The sequence below is a fragment of the Colletotrichum scovillei genome, assembly GCF_011075155.1.
Source record: "Colletotrichum scovillei strain TJNH1 chromosome Unknown Contig00010, whole genome shotgun sequence".
Lineage (NCBI taxonomy): Eukaryota > Fungi > Ascomycota > Sordariomycetes > Glomerellales > Glomerellaceae > Colletotrichum > Colletotrichum scovillei.
In genome coordinates this window covers 296,671-316,564 of record NW_023336268.1, presented here as the reverse complement: position 1 = coordinate 316,564, position 19,894 = coordinate 296,671, and the positions used below count along the sequence as shown (strand labels likewise).

The window sequence follows — 19,894 nt, the reverse complement described above, 5'->3', positions numbered from 1 at the left end:
GACTGGCTAGGAGACCGCTGCCAGTTCGCCCTGTCTGTTCGGCCCAGGAAGGCCACCTTGATTGACTTGCTCCCTAATGAGGGAATCCGAGGTGAATCAGCCCAAGGAGCGAGAGGCGTGGCTCATGGAGCGAGTATGATGTTTTCGTTCCGTAGTTGCAATGAAGAGGGAGGGTGCGATGGAATGGGTTGGAAAGGTACAGTTGAGGAAGAAGCGACGACAGATGGATGAGCAGCTGAGTCATCAGTCCAATTAAGTAAGCCAGCCCCTCAAGGTCCCCAGCTGAGCACCTAAGGTACCTTAGAGCTGTAATTCGCAACTCACTGCTGGCACCGAAGACGAGGTGGACAGGATCCATCGTGAGATCCATCCGTTAATATGCCCTGGTCACCGACTCGCCTTCTTCCCATGATGGAACACCCGCAAGCCCCGCTGCCTACTCCAGATAGGCCTCAATTAGCCTTTGGCACTTGTCGACGTGTTCGATCGCGAGCTCACCTGGGCGGCGGGTACCAATTGACCCCTTGGTGGTCTTGATGCCCAACCAGCCGACTGCCATCTCCGTATTTGCCTCCAACCGCACCGCCCTTTGCTCACTTATCACGTCCGGTAACGCAAAAGAACGCTCTGGAGGGGGCGACTACCGAACCTTCAAGACGAAGAAGAAGGAAACGATCCAGCCAGACCAAGATCAGCCAGTGCAGTCGTCGCCATCAGTAGGCGACCATCAGCCCATTGCAGGAGAATGGGAGACGAAAGCCTCACCCGATGTGACTGGCGGAAAGCGGCCCCCCACGACACCATCAGCAATAGCTTCGAGAGACTACTTTTGGGCTACGAGCGGCCCGACGAGTGCGGGAACTGCTGCGGAAGGGGACCATCGCCACGCCTACCACCGGTTCATTGGTTTGGCAGCTGTATGGACCGCGCATAATCGCGCCCAGCCTGCTCCTGAGTGAGAGTCTGCTGCATCTGGAGAATGGCTTCGTCCCTCGGCTGCTCCTTGGATGCGGATATACAGTCTTACACTCCCTTCTTCTTCTCCTTCCCCTCCGCATTCGCTGCACGATGCCACTCTCTGCATATGCGCCCCCGGCGTTGTCCTCTCGGATTCACCACGGAACCTCCTTCAACCCAGGCGAGCTGCCAGCTACCTTACACCGTCAGTGACCCCCGTCCATCTTGCCCATCATCTCATCCATAGCACCCCCAAGGGATGTTGAGGTTAAATATGTCTCGTGGACCTTTGACGTCTTATCTGCTACGCAGGTTGTTCTTCTTTCTCTGCTTCCACGTTCACCATGTCCCAAGCTATTTTTTTCGTACGATTCCGGTCTCCCTCTATTGTGATACTTTGATCATTACTTTACCATTCATATCTTCTATTGTTCGACTCAACATCACCGGCTATCTTTCCCCGGATACTGAATGTATATCCCCCAACCCCTTAATGGCCGAGTGCCGAGAAGCTTCGGTCTCGAGACAGAGCCTCGTTCCCCCGATTTCGAGGTGGCAGCGCGTGTAGGCAAACACTACAATACCGTCACAAAGAGACAGGTCTCGATATCAGGTGGACAGACCACCAACCTGACCGTTGGTGTCACGGTCGGGGTGGCCATCCTCGTATTCATTCTGGGCGCTGGAGCCTTTCTCTACTATTACCGAGTGTCTCTCAAAAAGATCAGTCGCCGTCGGCATCGTCGTCGCCGGCGCCACCACTCCCACAAGTCTTACAGCTCAAGGAGCTCAAAGAGCTCGGCCGACGACGGCCCCGCCTCTCATCCACCGCCACGAGGGCCGCCCTCCGCGCCACGCTCTACCGCTCCGTCCGCCACGCCTGCTGATCCCCCTGCCGACGCGCCGGCCGATGCTCCAGCCGACCCTCCCGCCGACCCTCCAGCTGATGCCCCAGCTGAGAAGTAGTATTGGGTGGGTGCTACACTCTCACCCCCAGGTGAGACTCAAAATATTAGGGAGAGGGCTTGTGAGAGAAAGTCTCAGGTACGTTTATTCCTTCTCTGTAAGGCATCAAAAGACTAACATGGAAGAAGGATTACATGGCCTGACGTGACTTGTATTATGCAGAATTTGACATTTGTCCGGAGCGGGAGTTGGTGGACGGAATTCCAAGGCGAACCCAGGCGCCACTACCTTTCCTACTGAACCCAGTAGTGTTGTACGTTTGCGCCATGTATAATCTTGAATTGATGTTGTTTTGTTCTTTGTCTAAAGCAGCTCGATTTATGTATCTCTTGGTTCTATATGAACAATGGTTTAGCCTTTGAACCTCCAACCAGTATTTGGAACACTCGCCTCCTTGCCCAGAAGGGCCGAACCTCCAAACATGCCTCCCTCGGGAGACCGGCTTCATCACTATACAGTCACACGGCCTCCATCTCATTGTCATTCACAATCACAGCTCCATTACCAGCAGCCTCCCTTCTCAGATCTCGAGCCTCGGGCGGGATGCCACACAAAGAATCGAAGAACGAGTAGCAACACTCGTTACAAGTCACCTCCCTGTCACCATGTACATCGTCTTCCGTAGCGAACTGCTCCAGTCGGAAGTTGGGGTCTACGCCCCATCCCATTTCTAATCCCATGTCCTGGCCAGGCGCCGGCCCGTAGTCGATGAAGCCGTCGCCCAGCGGCAAGTCCATACCGGGAGCCATGCCCATGCCCATGCTCATTCCAATACCAGCTACCGGAGCTGGATGCATGGGCATAGCTGTCATGGGAGGCATAGGCATGAATCGTATCGTAGGCTCTCGAGGCTGCGAAGATCGTTTACTCCCCCGGTGAGACTTGACCTTGGCCTTCCGCTTTGCTTTCTTGCAAGCCTTCTTGGGCCTCGCCTTTCCCTTGGCATGATGATGATGAAAGCCGTGTTTATGGTGGTGGTGGTGATGATGATGCGTCCACCCGTGGACGTGCGGGTGACGAGGAGAATGTACGTGGGCATCCATTTTAGGCTTCGGATGTACGCGGTGGATATGAGGCTTGTGTATAGGAGGCTTGTGAGGGTGGACGTGCTGTGCTTGAGGGTCCGTCTTTTTGCGCGGTTTGGGAGAGAAGACGCAGTTGAAGCAGAAGTATATGAGGCTCACGGCGGCCAGGCCGCCCACCAGACAGCCTATGAGCATTCCTGCTATTCTGCCTTCCTCGCCACGACGGACCAGGTGACTTGTCGGGACTGGAGATGTTGGTATTGGCGACATGTCAGGGGCGGCCGAGGTCTGGCCTCAGCTGGTTTTTTGCCGTTTTTCGTGTTCTAGTCATCGGCTTGTTCGCTGTTCTAGCATCGCCATGACTATTGCCTTTTTCCTTCCATCTCAGGGGGTAGTGACGATAATTGTATGAATCATCGTCGGTCTCTCCCAGGTTTGATAGCATCGTTAACTTACAAAAGCTAGCTTGCTAGAAGATAAATCTTCAGGGGAAGTAATGAGACACATTCTACACAATTGACGCTTTAGGAGCAAGCAGCAAGCCCACGACAATCTGTCTCTTCACGCGGTCTGATAAGTTGGCAGTTTCACGTACGCTTCCACGATCCCCAGGAAGCAAATTCCAAACAGCTGGATGAGGCGACACAATGCAGCACACGCATCAAATCACCACATGCTCGTTAACCCGTCATGTTTGCGTTTGCGTCCACGATACAAGCTGGCCATTGCTGACTCTGCGACCTCTGCATCCGAAAAACGTGCTTGCGGCAGCTCAGGTAGCAAACAAGACGGGACGGGAGAAGACTGCGACTATTCTAGATTCTACATTATCCTACAAACCACACGTTAAAACACCCATCCACCCCTTCAGCCACATCGGTGCCGAAAATTCAAAGGAAAGAGAAACCTGGGTATTACCTCCGTGCTACTGGGTATTGCCATTCCAAACCGTCTTCGAAATCATCGCTCATCAATCTATGTACGGAAAAGAGAATCTGGGTATCTCATATACGCACTTCCTCTGCGAAAAGGATAGAAACCGCCCCCGTCAACCCCTCCGCCGACCGCGCCTTCCTCCCTCCTCTCCTCCCGTTCCCGAATCTGCACCAGAACAGAACCAATAGCCTCCTGCACCTTGCCCGAGCGCTCCATAAACGCATCGTAAAACTCGCAGTCGGCGTGTCCGGGCTGTCGCTCGTTCAAAGAGATGAGCGTGTTGGACAGCGTCTCCATCTCCTCCTTGAGCGGCGCGTAGTCGGTCCCGTATCCGCGTCGGCGGCGGCGGTGGGTATCGTCATGGCCGCGATGGTGTCTTGACGGCGAGGAGGGAGAGCCGTGTCCGTGGGAAGGGTACCCGTCGTCGCGGCTGTGGCGTCTTCTCCGGTCACGGTCATCGTCTTTGCCACCGCTGCCGTGTCTTCTCCCGTGAGAGCGATCTTGCGAATGTCCGCGAGAGTATGAGTCGCGGTCTCGGCTGCCTCTTCGTCCCTTGCCATGTCTCCGTCTCACGTCTTCCTCTTCATCGTCCTCCCCTCCACCGCCACCGAAGCGCTCCATAGCTTTGAAGAGGATGTTCTTGCCCAGGTGCTCCAGCATCTCCATGTCCATATTTGGAACGCCGCCTCTAGCGCGCTCGTCTTCGTCGTGGCCATGGGTGTTGCGTGTGCTAAGGCGCCGGTCGTTTCTGTGTCCTCCTCCATTCTTGTCTTCGTCGCCGCCGCCGCTCAGCTTCTTCATGTACTTTTGTACTGCATATTCGACGAGTCCTCGAGCGAGGGTCTCGATGATGATTTCGATTTGGCCGTGGTTGTTGCCGCTTCCGCCTCCGCCCCCGCCGCTGTGTCGGTTGCGATTACGGCTGCCGCGGTTCGGGGATGGCGCGGTGTTGCGAGAACGTGTTAGTGTGCGTAGTAAACCATCCATGACCACGGGGGATCGATATGCATTGGGTTTCGTTGTGCTGATTGTGCGAATGTGGTAAAATGTGAGTTGAGCGAGTGTGAAAGTTGTAAAGAGCGAGCGCTCAGTGGTGTAAGTGAATCACTCTCGGAAATAGTGAGGGTGCAAAAGAATGAAAGGTAAAAAGTGAGAAAAGAGGAAATGAATCGCTCTTCTTTTTCTTTTCTGAGGCCCTCTTTGACTTTATTTTTCCGATTCAGTAGCTTGCGGGTTAAAACTTCTTAGCTTGGTCATTGGTGGCGCGGCGAGTCGCGCGGGTGGTTGTTGGTCATGTGGTGATGGTGTTTTCTCATGTGATTGAGTGTCCGTCTGCCTGTGTGCAAGTGAGACAGTAGCACTCAGGCGCTGAAGAGAACTGGTGAGTATTAAGTAGTCAGTTGGTCGCTCTTTCCAACTTTGCGCAGGCAGAGGGCAGAATGACTTTTTCCGTTTTCGAAATGACCCGCGGTCTGGTGCGGATTCAGCGTGGCTCAGTTGTCTTTTGTTTTGGGGCAGTGTGATTGATTGTTTTGTTGGTGGTGACTGAATGAGCAAGTGAGATGAGAGCGATAGAGTCACAGACTAGGCGCAGCGTGTGAGGCAGCCCGGGGAAAAGCGGGTTATCGTCGGAAAAGTTGTTTCGCTGCCTGAGAGACATTGCATGTAGACTTCTGGATGACCCTGTATTTATTCGTGGTTTGCTTCCACGTCCAAGAGGTCTTTGGTGAATATGGATGCTCGAATACTTGTGGTTTCGGCCTCAAGGCGTAGGTATGCGAAGGAACAGCCGTACGCGAGGGTCAGCTGGGGGTGAAACTGCGACCACTTCTTCAACTTGGAAATGATTATCATGAGTAATTAACTTAGCATCCCAGTGTCCAAAATCTCCTTCATCATAATACCTCGTCCTCTGGGCAAGTGCTTCAGAGCCACACTGAGAGTAATGTCATGCTCGCTCATAGGCCGTTCTGCGACGTCAAACCTAGCATAATATTTGACACTTCTGCACACTGTTCATTAACATATACAGGAGACGGGTTTGAATATGTCCATTTGAAAACACTTGCGCCGTGTTACCGGCAAGTTCGTGCTGGACCGGCCTCTTCCACCGGTGCCAAGCACTAGGTACACTATGTTTATCATTGATCATGCCATCTCAGGCACTTTTCCCCAGGGACGCCTTGTAAATGCACATATGCCAACCATGAGAACCATTACGTGAGACTTTCCCCTTAGCTGAGAAGCTCCTTGATGTCCTCGATCCGCGCAAGCTTCTTCTCCTCGTCGCTCATCATTCCTAAAGACGTAGCACTAAGGGTATCAAATCAGCAAATACTCGGTCATCCAGCACGCCGGGCGGGTCAACTCACATAAACTTCTTCCGGTCCTGTACCCGAAGCATCCTCTCCTCCACGCTTCCTTTGACGATGAAGCGGTACACCTTAACCTCCTCATCCTGACCCATGCGATGCACGCGATCAATCGCCTGGGCCTCAACTGCAAAACTCCACCAAGGATCCATCATATACACTCTTTTTGCAGATGTGAGGTTTAGCCCCACGCCACCAGCACGAAGACTGATGAGCAGCACAGTGAACGTCTTTGACTCTTGGAACTCGGTCAGGACCGCCGCGCGAGCCTTCTGCGCCATGGATCCGTCGAGGCGGAGAAACTTGATATTCGCCCGCGCCAAAGCCGGCTCAATCAGCGTCAAGAACGATGTAAATTGGCTGAAGACAACAGATTTGACCCGCGGCTGCTCCCTTCTCAGGTCACGCAGGGCTTTGATCAAAGTCACGACCTTGGCCGAGGAGTTATTCACACCCAAGCGCTGTAGACTAATCTTGGATTTCTTGAACACGTCCGGGTCGTCGTCGTGGCGAACAACCTCGAATAGGTCACGATAGTTGATCTCGGCTCGACAGTTGGGGCAGGTCGGCACCTTATGCCGATCCGTCTGGTGCTTCATGTAGTCCAAAAGGCACTTCTTGCAAGCAGAGTGCCAACATCCAGTGACCGTCTGCTCGACCATGGGCTCTTCAGCGCAGATCGGACACTCGCTCTCGGCTTCGTCCCGGATCTGTCCGAGGATATGGGCTCCAAACGCAGCTGTGTTGGATTCCGTCTCGGATATAGCTGCTGTGAAATGTTCAATCAGGGAACCTAGGTCCATGTCGTCCGCAAGGCCGGCAGCCATATCGGCCGCAGCTCCAGCTTCTACCTCGTCCGCAACGAGCTCCTTGTTTCGTACCAAAACTGGGTGGCAACAAGACTGTCGAAGGCGCAGAATGTGGGCAAAAATGCTAGTAAACGCTTTCATAACCGTGCCTGCTTCCACGTTCTCTCTGAACGACTGCTTGGCCCTCGTGAAGATGTAGTCGTAAATCTCTCGTTCGGTCTGGCTGAGCTCGACATCGACGATCTCAACATGTTTCGGTGGGAGGGGGACCAGTCTTCCAAGAGTTAGCTAGGGCGTAACAATCCAGGATGCATCCACTTACGGCTCGCCCTCAGGCGTCTTCATGTCTTTGGTACGTCTGAGAACCAGAGGCTCCAACACGGTCTGCACCACGTCAAGTGCCCTCATAAAGTCCTTGGACTCGAAGGGGACGGTGATGAAAGTCTTCCAGAACGAAAAGTTGTTCCAAGGCTCCACACGGAGGAAGCGAACCAGACTGAACAGATCCTCCAGCTTGTTGACGATTGGCGTTCCAGTCAACACCCATCTGTGATCGGCAGATATTTCGTAACACGCTTTGGCAGTTTTTGACTGTCGGTTCTTGATGTGATGGCCCTCATCCAGAATGACGCGGAAAAAGTTGAGCGAGAACAGTCCGGTATGAGACGACTTGTCACCCTTTCTAGCCGCAACTTGGTTGAACTCTGACAACACTACACCGTAACTGGTAATGACCACATCAGGCGCAGACGCTGCGCTCGCGGCGCAACACACGGCTTGAAGATTAGTGGCCTTTTCGTTGCCATAGTACACGATGGCCTTGAGAGTGCCTTCTTTCGAAGCTTTCTCGGCCTCACTATGCCACTGCGCCAATAATGACATCGGTGCCACGACGAGTGTTGTACAAGGCGCATCTAGCACGCTTGATGAGTTGGAGGCAAGCCTTGGAAGCTCGTTGACGGACGTAGGGAGACTACCCATCGCCTTGGCTTGCTGCGCGATGTCAGAGCGGTGAGTGTGGACTAGACTGAGCATCTGGATGGTCTTGCCGAGACCCATCTCATCGGCTAGGATACCACCGAGGCAGTTTTGCTCTTGAACAGGGAAATCGAGAGAAAGGTCTCCCGAGTACGGGTTGACGTAGAAATGCTGCTGGTCGTGAACCTGGGGAAGCTCCTTTTCGTCAGTATCCTTGAGTGGCCATGTGTATTCCTCCCACAGAGGGTGCATGCTTGGCTCCCTGTTGCTCTTCTGGTCCTTTTCCTTGGTCATCATCCAATGCAACGCTTGCTTCTGATAGGGTCTCAGGTTCATAGCAAAGGTATCGGCAGGTTCCGCTTCGGGTGTGTTAAAGTCGAATGATTGGGCCTTGCGGTAAAGAGCATCAAGCTGGTCTTGCTCCAGCTCTTCACCCTCCTCTTGCTCGTCTGAAGGGGGCGAAGACCCGGGCGCTCGATCGTTTGTCTTGGCAGCGTCTTTCTCCTTTTTCTCATCCATCTCTGCAGCCTGCAGCAAGCCTTGCCGCTGGTGTTTGGACGCTGTGGCATTGGCTCGCGTAGGTTCAAGGTTGATCTCGGAAAAGAGCTTCACCAACGCCACTTGCCTGAGGCGCAGCTCCTTCTCCTCGGTCGATTCTTTCTCCTCGAAGAAATTGGTCGCCCTGTTTTCCGCCACCTTGAAGCCAGGCCGATGAAACGCTGAGGCAAGCAGATGACACTTCAACTGGATAAAGACGGTGTCGTTCGTTCGCAAACGCTCAGGGGCGTACACGCAGGTACCCTCAAACTTGCATATTTGCTGATCCATCAACGTTGAGACCCATTCGGCTGTTTCTTTCTCCAACCTGCCAATCTCGGACCCGCTGCTGTTTGTAAATCGCACTAGTACGTCGTTTCGCTTTGAACCTGCAGCTGGGCCACGCTGAGGAGCATTTGCGACGCCGAACTTGGTATGTAACTTGGACTTTGGCGGCTGGATCTTTTGCCGTTCAATTTTGACTATATCACCATGGTTAAGAAGGTTGGCTCCGCTCCGTGTTGCCCAACCCTCAACGCCGAGAGAACCGATATATCTTGCGTCGGGCATGGTTCGTCTAATCACGGGCTTTGGTGCATCCTCCATGGGAGAATCTTGCTTGGTGGTATTCGCCGCGGCTGGTGGTGGTCGAGAAATGGCACCGAAAGCCGGGGATTTCTTCTTGAGGTTCTTCCACGTGCCATCGAAGTACATGTTTACGGCTCGCTCGAGGTTGTTGTCGCAGCTATCCCGAATTATGTCCAACACCTCCGCCGTGACCTTGTCTCCTATGAAGCTCTCAAAGGTCTCCTGGTCGAAGGTCATGGCGGACTCTTCGCGCTGCACAGCTGCAGACGGGCCGGATCGGTTGGAGGCATCGTCGACTGGCTGTTCTAGGAGCGGTCCACGTGGTTTCGAGGGCGAAGACGGGGGTTCAGCATCCTCGCTCTTGATTTGGGGTGAATGATCGTCGACATCTTGGAAAAATCGCTGCTTCGGTTGCGTTGGTGGGGTGGGTAGCACCGGGCTGGACTGATGGCTCAACACATCGTCGTCCGAGGCGGCAAAGAAGCGTCTCCTCTTCGCCGGGGGTTCGGGAGACTGTGGGTATTCCATAGCTGTTCAAGCTGCCGCCATGAAGGTTTCCACGATGGCGGGTCGTATTGGGTGGTCTGCCACTGACACTGAACGAGACGAACCGCCACAAAAAGTTACCTGGGCAAGGGACCTAGGTTCGGGAGACGCGAGGCGAATCAGTCAGCGCGACGGGGCGCGTCGGGTCGTCATGTGACTGCGTGTCTGCTGAGGTAAGTCAATTAAGAGACACCCCGGCAAAGACGTCATTACTCAATCACAAAAGTCCAACCTCGGAGTTTTAGTGCACTTACACAGTGTAGCAGCAGCAGCGGGCAAAAAATAAGGCCCCACAGCTCTCCTTCCAGCTGCAACTCGCGAATTTCAGAAGCAGCACCGACATGGCGCATCACACCAGCGTCTTTTCCTGAATGAATCGCACAACACGGATCGCCGGCCATGGCCTGAGAAGGCTCGTCCAGACCCCTCCACAGGGCACGAGGGGCATCGTAACAGATGTAGACGTCGTCAAGGCGAGGAAATACTGCCAGTCGCAGCTCCAGTACGGCCACATCCTAGACCATAGCTTCCAAAGATGCTGACTTCCCAAAAAGACACAGCGACTACGATGCGCACATAATAAGCCGCCTCATCCCGGCGCGTGCAACAGACACCTACCTCGCCCTCCGCAGCCTCAACCTCGAACTTGTCCGCCTCCCCGAGCTCGTCTCCAACCCGACCATCGGCCAGATGCGCATGCAGTTCTGGCGCGACTCCATCGACAAGACCTTTGCCGGCGCGCCCCCGGCCGAACCGATATGCGTGCTCCTCCATCAGGCGCTGCAGGACCTGCGCGCGCGCTCGCCAGGCAACGCCACAGCGAGCTCCATCAAGTTTTGGGTGCAGCGGCTCGTCAAGACGCGGGCGAAGCACATGGACAATAGACCGTATGCGTCGCTGGCCGCGCTGGAGGAATACGCCGAGAACACGTACTCGACGCTCATGTACGCCACGCTGGCGTCGATGCCGCTCCGCTCCATGCAGGTGGATCACCTGGCGAGTCACATTGGGAAGGCGTGCGGCATCGTGGCCGTCTTGCGCGGTATTCCTGTGCTGGCGGCGCCGCAGCAGCAGCCCGCGAAATCCCATGCCGGACCGGGCGGCGGACGACAGGATCCCGCGCTTCTCCTTCCGCTGGACGTCATGGCGGAGGTCAACCTGCGGGAGGAGGATGTCTTCCGATACGGCCCACAGGCAGAGGGCTTCCAGGACGCCGTGTTCAAGGTAGCTACGCGGGCCAACGACCACCTCATCACGGCGCGAGAGATGCTCAAGAATCTCAAGGCTGGGCAGGATGCTGGTCACGAGTTTGAGCACCAGGGAGAGGCGGAGCACGTGTACGAGCCGGAAGAGGATGACACGCAGCGGGACCTTCGACGAGGGTTCGGAGTGCTGCTTGAGGCTGTGCCGGCACAAGAGTACCTCACGAATCTCGAGGGGACCAACTTTGACCCCTGGACGGTGAAGCCGAGCTGGAAACTGCCTTGGCGTCTCTGGCGGGCGACGAGCAAGAGCCAGATCTAAGTGGCCACAATGACAATGGTTCTGTATAATCACGTATCTGGCGGTGTTACAACATCAGTGGGTTGGCTATGTAAGAGTGCAGTGTAAGACTAGCTTGGCTTCTCGTTGATGAGGCCGTGTAAAAAAGTAATCATGCTCCCCATAAGGCCTAGGAATCATTTCTCAATCATGACTGAGTTGAAGCGTGAACCCCATCGAGAGACCCAGTGCTGACATTTCCGTCACCTGGATTGGCCGATTCGTCCGCGGGGACAGTGCCAATGACCAACCTAATCACGCGCCACACGGCCGTGGCTGAAGCTCCCTTTAGACCCCATATTTCCATGAGATCTCAGTACCAGCCACATCTCGGAAAATTCCACTCTGTGGCGCATGGACTCCCGAAATAATTTGGCAATCGTCAATTGGAGCTTCTTCCGAACCTCGAATCATCCGCAGTATAGCGTCAATGTCGATATCAAGATGTTGTACGAACTCATAGGAATTGTAAGTCGCTACCCAAAGTCTCCTGCCGACATCTTCTCTTTGGAATAAGTAACTAACATCATCTTCAGGTGCGACCGGGCTCCCTCGCCGAGGTGAAAGAGTACGCGATCCCTCCATCTCTACCCATAACCCCCTTCGATCCCAAGACCTCCATACCTCCCGCCATTTACCATCGCAAACCCTCTCTCCATCACGCAATACCCCCGATCACTAACCAAAACCTCTTCGATAGAATCGCCCTCACCGCCGGCCAAATCGTCCTCCGCAACGGCGGCGTCATCCGCGGCATCTCCAACTGGGGCGTCTTCACCCTCCCGCGCCCCGTCGCAAAGGCCCAGATGAAGCACAAGGCGGGCCACTACTTTGTCATGCGCTACGACGCCTCCTCCGCCACCCACAACGACATGCGCACCACAATCAACCTCGACCCCCGCGTCATCCGCACCGCCCACGTCAAGCTCGGCGACGGCAAGCTCGAGACCATGGCCCGCTTCGGAGACGTCAAGTGGGATCAATGAGCGCGTTTTCAAGGGGAAGGAAAAAAGAAGACGGCCCCCAGACGTGAGAGGGGCATGGAAAAGAAACCAGGGAATATGTGGATCATCACCGCCGCGGATGAAGAGTGGGAGACCGCACAGCGTGGGGTATTTGATTCTCCTTCGCGTGGGAGATGGAAATCGTGGCTCGCGGGCCTCAAAATGACAGTTGTTGTATGATACGGGATCCACCCCCGAGCCGGCGCCGGGGACATTTGATTGCGCGTGTATAGAACCGACGACAGTTCGGAGTGTATAAATATGTGGCACGCCACTGATATAACCTGGACGGAATGGTTTACTAAACTACTGCGTTAAAAGAATATGCACTTTTTTTGCACTGAGGCTTTTGTCAATCTGATATTCGCAGTCCATAACTGCATGCGCTAGGCTAATGCTGAAAATCTCTACCCTTGGTCATGGTATCTGGCCTCCCGATGTAGCCTATCCCTGTGGTTTCAGCGGCCTCGCTGTCGATAGACGTCCCGCTGCTATGTACCAAGTGTGTGTGTGGAAGGCGGGCCGATTTGCACTCCTCCTACCGTCGTCGGTTTCGTCCCAGTCATTATCTCAATGACCTTTTGTCGTGAATTTCGGCCTCATGTGGTGATGCCGATCTGTGGTCTGTTGCAATGCCTTCAGGCGTCCAAGTCCATTGTCTCGGACTTGCCAATCCCTCTCTCTTTGCACCAAGCCACGAAGTCATCAATTACACTGGGCCATGCTCCATCCTCGTTCCAGAAAGACAAGGACTCATCTGCCATGGACTTGGTCGCAAATTCCAGAATCTGGTTCCACATGTCGCGGTTCACAGATCTGGTCCACTTCTCTTCGAGGAACTTCAACCACAGCTGCAGCCAGTCCTGGTTCTTCGTCTTCCACTCCCAGCCTGGTGGCGAAAAGAGGACGTTCCAGTAGACTGTAGCAATCTCGAGGTTGAGTGCTTTTTGGGTCGGCTCCTTGCTGGCAACAAAGGTGTGCCGATACACCTTTCTGAAGTAGGCAGGGTCAGTTGAAAGACTGCTGACCAGTGACTTGATGTGAGAGACGTGCGCTTGACGCGTCGCAGCACTGTACTCATGTTAGTATACTGGAGGCTGACGCTGGAAAATTTGTTCATACCCAGACACCTTCCAGCCATCGACAAAGCCTTTTCTGGTAATTTCTCCAACAGACGGTGCCTGAAGGAGTTCCATCACGACCAGCAGCTCAGCGTTCTCGATGTTGACGCCCAAGTCGCCGAGGTATGCCATGGTAGTGTCAAGACCCAGTGTGTTCTTCTCGTCTTTGGAGTCATCTGCCTACTGTTAGTCATGGAATCAAGGGGCTAGGCTGTGAGATCATACCTCGTAGCTTGTCAAACATTTGATTCAACGAAGTATCGAGCGCTGAAGTCGTGGGGGTGGAAGTTCCGCTGGCGCCAGAGAAGTATCTTTAGGAATTGTCAGTCACTGCTTTTCTGCAACATAAGAGGCGACAACTCCATAAGAACGCGAACATATGTGAGTTATTGAAGCTTCAAAAGACGCAAGTCGACTGGCAACTTTGCGCAGGACATGGCACACCGAATGGGTGGAATACCCAGACTGGTTCTTCTCCTCAGCAACGAGGTTATTTTTTGATGCCTTGCGTCTCGAAGACCACAAACTCAAGCCTTTGGTAGGCAAGGCATTCTTCACTCCTTTCCACCCCATCGTCTTGATGCTCCTGCCTTGTCTCGGCGTCAATCAGTCTCAACGTGCTTCGGGGTTCTGGCGCATCCAAGAATGAAGCACGTCGGCTGGTGCGGAACCGAGACAACTGATAGAGGCTCGAAAAGGCAAAGGTGTGCTGAATGCCTGTAGCCGTTTGTGACGAGATGCTTAGGAAGATGAAGAGTGCTAGCCAATTTCTCCATACAAAGGACCGTGACCTTCGTGGTGGTCGGATATGAGTGGCACCGGGGTGACAGCCGGCCCAGTCCGGAAAGGCGAGGCACTTGCGTCAACTAGATCGACCAATGGACGGGAGACGGCCGATCAAAGCAACGACGGTGGCGGCTTGCCATGGCAGTTCGTTGCTTTAAGAGCCATTTCGTCCGCGTGAATGTTTCAGGAGCAATTGTCGATCGGCGTCGGCTCGGCCTTTCTCCTGCGGTGTGGGCAACAATGTATCCCCAAAGAGTGAACTGTGACCTCGTAGCTGCAGAGGTGCCTCTCTCCGACGCGACGGGTGCATTGGAGCAGCGCAACGCTGAGTAGCGCTGCGAGGGGGGTTCGACGGCGTTTCCCCCACAAAGGGCATCTCAGACCGGACCAACGACCGAGCAAGTCAAGTATGTGCTAACGCGGTATCCTTGCGTGCGCTGCAGGCCAAATTGCCCGAGAAGGGCCGGCGCATGGTGAGATGAGTGGTTCGGATAACATGATACGGGCGGTAAAAGGCGATGGCAGAAACGGCCATGTCCAGCAAACAAATGGGAGCGAGCGAGACCAAACGAAACGAAACAAAACCGCGGCGTAGAAAATAGGAAACCCCGTGTAGTATATCGGGTGAGTTGCACTTACGCATCAACGGCTTCATTGAGCTTGTATCCGGCGTTCTTCAGGTACTATTCGGAAGCTTGTAGTCAGCATTCCATTCCGCCTTCGCAATCCAGCGGCCCGGTGAGCGGTCTCGTCGTCCACCAGCTGCCCCCCTTCCCCGCCAAGGCAGTATCGCGTCGATGCCCAGTAATGCTCGAGCTACGAGACAGCACAACGCAACGCAGCGCAATGTAGAGTAGCGGCGCACGACAGGCTTCGACGTTTCGCCGACAGTTCAACAACGAGCTCCACGTTTTGCGAACCGACGAGGACGATGAGGGGTTGGGAAAGCGCATGCGTCGCATGGTAGACGAGAAACCGAGGCAGCAACAGCGATAGGGTATTCTTCTCTGGGCTTGGACTCACCCTTTGTGCAGTTCTGTCGCTTGCACCCGTCAACTGAACAAACTGGGTGGTCATCGCCTTCTGGGAGGTCGATGTCGGCGCCATTGTGCTCGCAGCGGTTCTACCTCCGTCTGCGTGTGGCCGTATTGCCCAAAACTATCTTCCTGGTTCGGATGTGGGTTGAGGGAGTCGCGTGACGCAATTTGACCGCTTTCAAGAGTCGGTGACGATGCGACGACTGAGGGCGTCGGCGATAGGGCAATACGCTTCGTGGCAGAGAGGAAGAGGTCGATAGTCAGCCGCTTGTTGAGGAGACGAGGCGAAGTTCGTGCAGGTCAGACGTGACGCGATGCGTGAGATTGAAAGTCGCAGTCGCAGTGGTGTGGTCAGTTGGGAAGGGAGGAGAGTATGGTGGTGGAAAAGAGCTTCGAAGGGGTGGGAGCGAGCAAGGCTGAAGCCGAGTTGGTGGGGTAAGAGCCAACAAGCGATGCCTTCCACTTTGGTTGCTGAAGGTCTTCCTGCCTATGGCGGGGCAGTTTGTGGTTTTTGGGCGGTAAGGCTCTCGGTCCTCAGTGATCACCTCACTCCAAAATGCCCTGCCTTGAGGTGCTGTACCTACTCCGTACCTTTGGTGCAATGGCGGACCGTGGACGGCGGGAAGTGGGACCTTCCGACCGCAAGAGCCCGCATCTTTGACCCCGCCTTCCTCATTGGGCCTCATCTTGGAAGGAACATTCTCCCGCGTTTCTATGCGTGCATCTCATACTCACCGGCCTCGTTGAATTCACTGCAAAGACTCTCGGACCTTCTTCTGCTCATTATTTCCAGTTACTCTGTTTCATCGCCTCCATCCTCGTCTGAACTTATTGCGATGAGGTACGAAGGCTGTCCCATCATATCTCATGCGTGAAAGGTACCTTAGACGATATCGGTGGACAACTCCTCTCCTATCTGATGACATACTCACCAAAATTCAATATCACTTCTCTAAATGAGACTGCTGTAGACCTCCTTAATTCCTAATTCCCAGCAAACTGGCTCAAGGCTATCTCTTTTCTTTTCTTTTCTTTTTTTTCAATAAACATATGAGGCTTCATGTCATGCCATGAGGGTTACGATGATGAGCCAAACCCAAGACTGAGACTACGACATTTATTCTTGAGGAGCAAGATCGGTTTGTATGTGCCGTGAAAAATGAAGTTACCTTGACTGATCCGTTCAACTGAAAGCTTTCAGTCGAACGTTCTCGCAAATCAATGATTCAAACGCATGTCCATGTGAGTAAGGTTTGGTGAGGAAGCTGAAGTGAGATGAAGCCTGAGACTCGGCTCGTTGTGTAAGGCATCTTGCTGGTCTGATAATTGCACTGTGTTCTTCCTCAGAAAAGCAACATCTCCACGACGTCCATCGTCCAAACGCACAGTGTCAACACTTGACAGGAAGCCCCACCACGAATGACGTCTACCAATGGCACTTGTTGCGCTTGGCAACTGTTTTAATTGATTGGGCAGGCAGCAGACGCGACTTTTTTTCTCGACGCGCCGTCCCGCTGTTGCATGAGGTACCTTACTGTACCTAACCTTACACCACAGCGACAAAGACCACCTTCTTTGAGAACACCCAACCCTCGACAGGATACTCGGTCTTGAATGCTGCCTCGAGGACCACATAGCTACCGACATGCCATAGGATGGACTCCCCTCGCAGTCGGGACTCGAGCGAGCCGGCCATCGACCCTGCTCATCCTTTCAAGGGCGTTGTCGTGTGCTGCACAAGCATCCCGCCAGACCAGCGAGTAAGTTGTGGTGATGCACACATTCATTCGCCCCTCTGTCTACCCTGATCCGATCTCCATGCTGCTTCCCATAACCTCGCCATGTCCCATTTTCTCACCTTCATATAGACACAAGTAGCAACAAAGACTGAAGAACTCGGGGGCATCCACAAGTACGATCTAACACCCGACGTAACACATCTTGTCGTAGGAGACTACGACACACCCAAATACCGACATGTCGCCAAAGAAAGAACCGATATCAAGGTCATGGATGCCAAATGGATCGATGCAGTGGGAGATCTATGGATGAAGGATGCCGATATTGACTTTGCCGCCCTCGAACGAGAGTGGCAACTCAAGCCGCTGGAGACGTGCGGCCATGTGGTCGATGCATCCGATTCTACTGAAGCTAAGCGCGGGAGTCTGTTGCTTTGTATGACTGGCTTCGACGATCGTAAGCAAAGTTGACTGGCTTTCTTTCCATTCCCAACCTGACCTTTCATAGCCGATCAACGCAACAGCATCATCGAGAAAATCACTTCCAACGGCGGCGCATATACGGGCGACCTAACAAAACGAGTCTCGCACTTAATAGTCCGAAAACCCGAAGGAAAGAAGTACAAGGCCGCCAGAGCATGGAATATCCGCACGGTATCGCTGGCCTGGCTCGAACAGAGCATCGAGCGTGGCCTGATCCTCGACGAGCAGTGTTTCGATCCCGTCCTGCCGGCCGAGGAGCAAGGCCAGGGCGCCTGGAACAGAGTAACACCGAGGAAGGCGTCTGCAGGGAAAAGATCGAGATCAGGCGCTGGCGAGATTGGCCAGAGAAAGCTCAGGAAAACGGCCAGCATGAAGCTCGGTAGCCAGCGAGACATGCTTTGGGGAGATATCCTCGGTAACAAGCCTTCCGGCGAGTCCGCCAGGCCTGGTGATACGGCGGACAGGATTGAAGTTCAAGACTCTGGCATCCACGATCGAATGGTCCAGCCTGCCCCCGACGCAGGCATATTCTCTGCATGCTCTTTCTTCATGTCTGGGTTTGAGCCATGGAAATCCAAAATTCTTGCAGACACCATTGTTTCCCTAGGGGGACAAGTTTGCGACTCCTTCCAAGAACTTTCCACCAAAGGCTATGAGGCGAGGTCGACTCGCCGGCTTCTTATTGTCCCACAAGAATCCCAGCCTTCAACACACCTTCGGGTCCCGCCTGAGCACATCGACAAGATCCAAATAGTGACCGAGTTCTTCATCGAGCGATGCCTGCATAACAAAGCTTTTCGCGATCCAGACAACCATATTCTAGGTCGCCCGCTACCAGTATTCCCAATTCACGGCTTCAAGGATATCTCCATCTGCACGGCGGGGTTTAGTGGAATCGATCTGCTGCACGTGGAAAAGGCAATCACACAGATTGGTGCTCGATTCGCGTCAAGGCTTAACGACACAACCTCGGTGCTGGTGTGTAGGGCGCTCGCGGAAACGAGGAAGGAGAAGCTGAAATTGGCCCTCGACAATAACATCCCAGTTGTCAGCTCGGAGTGGCTTTGGGAGTGCATGACAACAGGTTTCAACGTGCCAATCAAGGAGTTCATGTTCCCTGAACTGGGTCAGCCTTCTAGTCTCCAGCCCAAGCCAAAGCCCAAGGAGACAACTAGGGAGGATATGAAGCAGGCTTTCCAAAGGACAAGGTCTGAGCCCGTGCCTCAAGCTTCGAGAAAGCCAGCAGCAAGGCACTCTACAGTCGCGGGTGGAATCGACACAACAGCCTTCCTGGACGATGAGGGTCGGCAGAAACCTAGTACGGTAACTGCGAAGGTCACAGCCGTGAGAGAGACTTCCGCAGCAGCCTTTGCACATCGCGAGACAACAATTGCAAAGGCTGAGTCGACCGCCTCTCTCCAGTTCCAGACAGCCAAGACGCACCAGGCAGACAGTTTTGGTGCTGGGACAGTGATACCGCCATTGACAGACGCATCACCCAGCGACTTGAACGCGGAGCAGCCAGTGAAGCAACCTGTGGGACTGATCAGAACCACGAGCGTGGCCGACAGCCTGGACGCGACCCCTATTTCTTTAGCCGAAGTGCAAGCTCCCGTCGAGGCCGAGGCTGGCACCGATGCAGCCAGCGAGGAAAAACAAGTCAAGACGAAACCAATAGATTATGAAGAAGAGGAAGCGGAAGCGGAGCGCAAACGTCAGCGGGACGCAATGAAGGACGCGGAGAAGGAAGACCTAACTTCCAAGCTCGCATCTCTGATCGAATCGAAACCCAGCGGCGAGAATGCTCCCGATGTGGAAGGCTCAGGCCCGCTGCAGCAACCGACACGACGTGCCAAACGAATATTTGGGCGTGCTATCAGCAACGCGTCGGCAGCATCTAGCGGAAGCGCCGAGTCGCGCATGGACTCGATGGGCCGGACCGCGGAGGAGAAGCCCCGGCAGGAGAAGGAGCAGGAACCACCATCGACGCAAATACAATACCAGGACCCCGGCGCCCAGCAGCATCGGGCCAAGATGATGAGCAAAATTGCCAGCGTCGGCGGCGAGGGTGCCGGTAAAGCCGTGGCTCCGTCTCCTCCCGTCGTCAGTCAGCCTGCCAGGAAGAAGATTTCCACCATTGGAGGATTTGACTTTAGTGACGAGGCAAGGCCCAATACCAGGCAACTCAGACGCAAGTAGAAAGAAAATGTGCCGGGTTACTTCAACATCGGTATTTGTTTGAAACAATCAAGTTACTTTGCGCGGATTTCGTTTGGATTATATCATCATGAGAGGACAAGGGGGACGGCCCGCGCGTTTGCGAGAAGCGGGCGTGGAGAGGAGAGGTGGGGGAGGGGGATATAGCATTGCATAGCATGATCACAAAGGAACATGGAATCGACGACGCCAAGACAGGGTTTACGGAGTAGGCACAGGAATTTTATGAAATTTTAGGAGCAAACGAGATG

General features: G+C 54.2%; 8 protein-coding genes across 8 annotated transcripts; 4 read left to right on the top strand and 4 right to left on the bottom strand.

The window, feature by feature from the left end:
* Positions 1-335: 335 nt before the first annotated feature.
* On the top strand, positions 336-2,245 carry HER10_EVM0004572 (uncharacterized protein). The gene has a single exon (XM_035482962.1). It carries the CDS (start codon positions 1,429-1,431, stop codon positions 1,921-1,923), a length of 495 nt encoding a protein of 164 aa, XP_035327911.1. The 5' UTR covers positions 336-1,428; the 3' UTR covers positions 1,924-2,245.
* A 136-nt stretch (positions 2,246-2,381) lies between these two features.
* HER10_EVM0006239 (uncharacterized protein) lies at positions 2,382-3,218 on the bottom strand (the record flags this gene model as incomplete). The annotated part of the gene is made up of 1 exon (XM_035475830.1): positions 2,382-3,218. One exon carries the CDS (start codon positions 3,216-3,218, stop codon positions 2,382-2,384), a length of 837 nt encoding a protein of 278 aa, XP_035328065.1.
* A 705-nt stretch (positions 3,219-3,923) lies between these two features.
* Positions 3,924-5,198, bottom strand: HER10_EVM0011932 (uncharacterized protein; the record flags this gene model as incomplete). Its single annotated transcript, XM_035481342.1, has 1 exon — positions 3,924-5,198. Exon 1 carries the CDS (start codon positions 4,869-4,871, stop codon positions 3,924-3,926), a length of 948 nt encoding a protein of 315 aa, XP_035328561.1. The 5' UTR covers positions 4,872-5,198.
* Positions 5,199-6,015: 817 nt separating this feature from the next.
* On the bottom strand, positions 6,016-9,791 carry HER10_EVM0009237 (SNF2 family domain-containing protein). Its single transcript, XM_035478729.1, has 3 exons — positions 7,388-9,791; positions 6,257-7,339; positions 6,016-6,197 (listed from the first exon to the last, which is right to left on the bottom strand). The coding sequence occupies exons 1-3, from the start codon at positions 9,694-9,696 to the stop codon at positions 6,119-6,121; spliced, it is 3,471 nt and encodes a 1,156-aa protein (XP_035328332.1). The 5' UTR covers positions 9,697-9,791; the 3' UTR covers positions 6,016-6,118.
* Positions 9,792-10,011: 220 nt separating this feature from the next.
* On the top strand, positions 10,012-11,380 carry HER10_EVM0009406 (squalene/phytoene synthase). The gene is made up of 2 exons (XM_035478894.1): positions 10,012-10,216; positions 10,269-11,380. The coding sequence occupies exons 1-2, from the start codon at positions 10,086-10,088 to the stop codon at positions 11,236-11,238; spliced, it is 1,101 nt and encodes a 366-aa protein (XP_035328340.1). The 5' UTR covers positions 10,012-10,085; the 3' UTR covers positions 11,239-11,380.
* A 241-nt stretch (positions 11,381-11,621) lies between these two features.
* HER10_EVM0000036 (30S ribosomal protein S6) lies at positions 11,622-12,605 on the top strand. The gene is made up of 3 exons (XM_035469833.1): positions 11,622-11,724; positions 11,793-11,824; positions 11,957-12,605. The coding sequence occupies exons 1-3, from the start codon at positions 11,701-11,703 to the stop codon at positions 12,240-12,242; spliced, it is 342 nt and encodes a 113-aa protein (XP_035327478.1). The 5' UTR covers positions 11,622-11,700; the 3' UTR covers positions 12,243-12,605.
* On the bottom strand, positions 12,605-16,047 carry HER10_EVM0011144 (uncharacterized protein). Its single transcript, XM_035480582.1, has 5 exons — positions 15,191-16,047; positions 14,807-14,850; positions 13,607-13,692; positions 13,383-13,557; positions 12,605-13,331 (listed from the first exon to the last, which is right to left on the bottom strand). The coding sequence occupies exons 1-5, from the start codon at positions 15,272-15,274 to the stop codon at positions 12,899-12,901; spliced, it is 822 nt and encodes a 273-aa protein (XP_035328495.1). The 5' UTR covers positions 15,275-16,047; the 3' UTR covers positions 12,605-12,898.
* A 683-nt stretch (positions 16,048-16,730) lies between these two features.
* Positions 16,731-19,731, top strand: HER10_EVM0009763 (BRCA1 C Terminus domain-containing protein). Its single transcript, XM_035479239.1, has 3 exons — positions 16,731-16,964; positions 17,073-17,400; positions 17,452-19,731. The coding sequence occupies exons 1-3, from the start codon at positions 16,860-16,862 to the stop codon at positions 19,623-19,625; spliced, it is 2,607 nt and encodes an 868-aa protein (XP_035328377.1). The 5' UTR covers positions 16,731-16,859; the 3' UTR covers positions 19,626-19,731.
* Positions 19,732-19,894: the final 163 nt, after the last annotated feature.

What these genes read in the sequence shown, in the direction of transcription:
- HER10_EVM0009406 (XM_035478894.1), top strand. Translation starts at nt 10,086, where the DNA reads ATGAATCGCACAACACGGATCGCCGGCCATGGCCTGAGAAGGCTCGTC. An exon ending in TACTGCCAGTCGCAGCTCCA is followed by an intron (nt 10,217 to 10,268) that starts GTACGGCCACAT and finishes CTTCCCAAAAAG; the next exon opens with ACACAGCGACTACGATGCGC.
- HER10_EVM0011144 (XM_035480582.1), bottom strand. Translation starts at nt 15,274, where the DNA reads ATGGCGCCGACATCGACCTCCCAGAAGGCGATGACCACCCAGTTTGTT. An exon ending in GCGACAGAACTGCACAAAGG is followed by an intron (nt 14,851 to 15,190) that starts GTGAGTCCAAGC and finishes GCTTCCGAATAG; the next exon opens with TACCTGAAGAACGCCGGATA. An exon ending in AATGTTTGACAAGCTACGAG is followed by an intron (nt 13,558 to 13,606) that starts GTATGATCTCAC and finishes AACAGTAGGCAG; the next exon opens with ATGACTCCAAAGACGAGAAG.
- HER10_EVM0009237 (XM_035478729.1), bottom strand. Translation starts at nt 9,696, where the DNA reads ATGGAATACCCACAGTCTCCCGAACCCCCGGCGAAGAGGAGACGCTTC. An exon ending in AAGACGCCTGAGGGCGAGCC is followed by an intron (nt 7,340 to 7,387) that starts GTAAGTGGATGC and finishes AACTCTTGGAAG; the next exon opens with ACTGGTCCCCCTCCCACCGA. An exon ending in CAGGACCGGAAGAAGTTTAT is followed by an intron (nt 6,198 to 6,256) that starts GTGAGTTGACCC and finishes TGATACCCTTAG; the next exon opens with TGCTACGTCTTTAGGAATGA.
- HER10_EVM0004572 (XM_035482962.1), top strand. Translation starts at nt 1,429, where the DNA reads ATGTATATCCCCCAACCCCTTAATGGCCGAGTGCCGAGAAGCTTCGGT.
- HER10_EVM0000036 (XM_035469833.1), top strand. Translation starts at nt 11,701, where the DNA reads ATGTTGTACGAACTCATAGGAATT. An exon ending in TGTACGAACTCATAGGAATT is followed by an intron (nt 11,725 to 11,792) that starts GTAAGTCGCTAC and finishes CATCATCTTCAG; the next exon opens with GTGCGACCGGGCTCCCTCGC. An exon ending in TCCCTCGCCGAGGTGAAAGA is followed by an intron (nt 11,825 to 11,956) that starts GTACGCGATCCC and finishes CCTCTTCGATAG; the next exon opens with AATCGCCCTCACCGCCGGCC.
- HER10_EVM0009763 (XM_035479239.1), top strand. Translation starts at nt 16,860, where the DNA reads ATGGACTCCCCTCGCAGTCGGGACTCGAGCGAGCCGGCCATCGACCCT. An exon ending in GCATCCCGCCAGACCAGCGA is followed by an intron (nt 16,965 to 17,072) that starts GTAAGTTGTGGT and finishes ACCTTCATATAG; the next exon opens with ACACAAGTAGCAACAAAGAC. An exon ending in TATGACTGGCTTCGACGATC is followed by an intron (nt 17,401 to 17,451) that starts GTAAGCAAAGTT and finishes GACCTTTCATAG; the next exon opens with CCGATCAACGCAACAGCATC.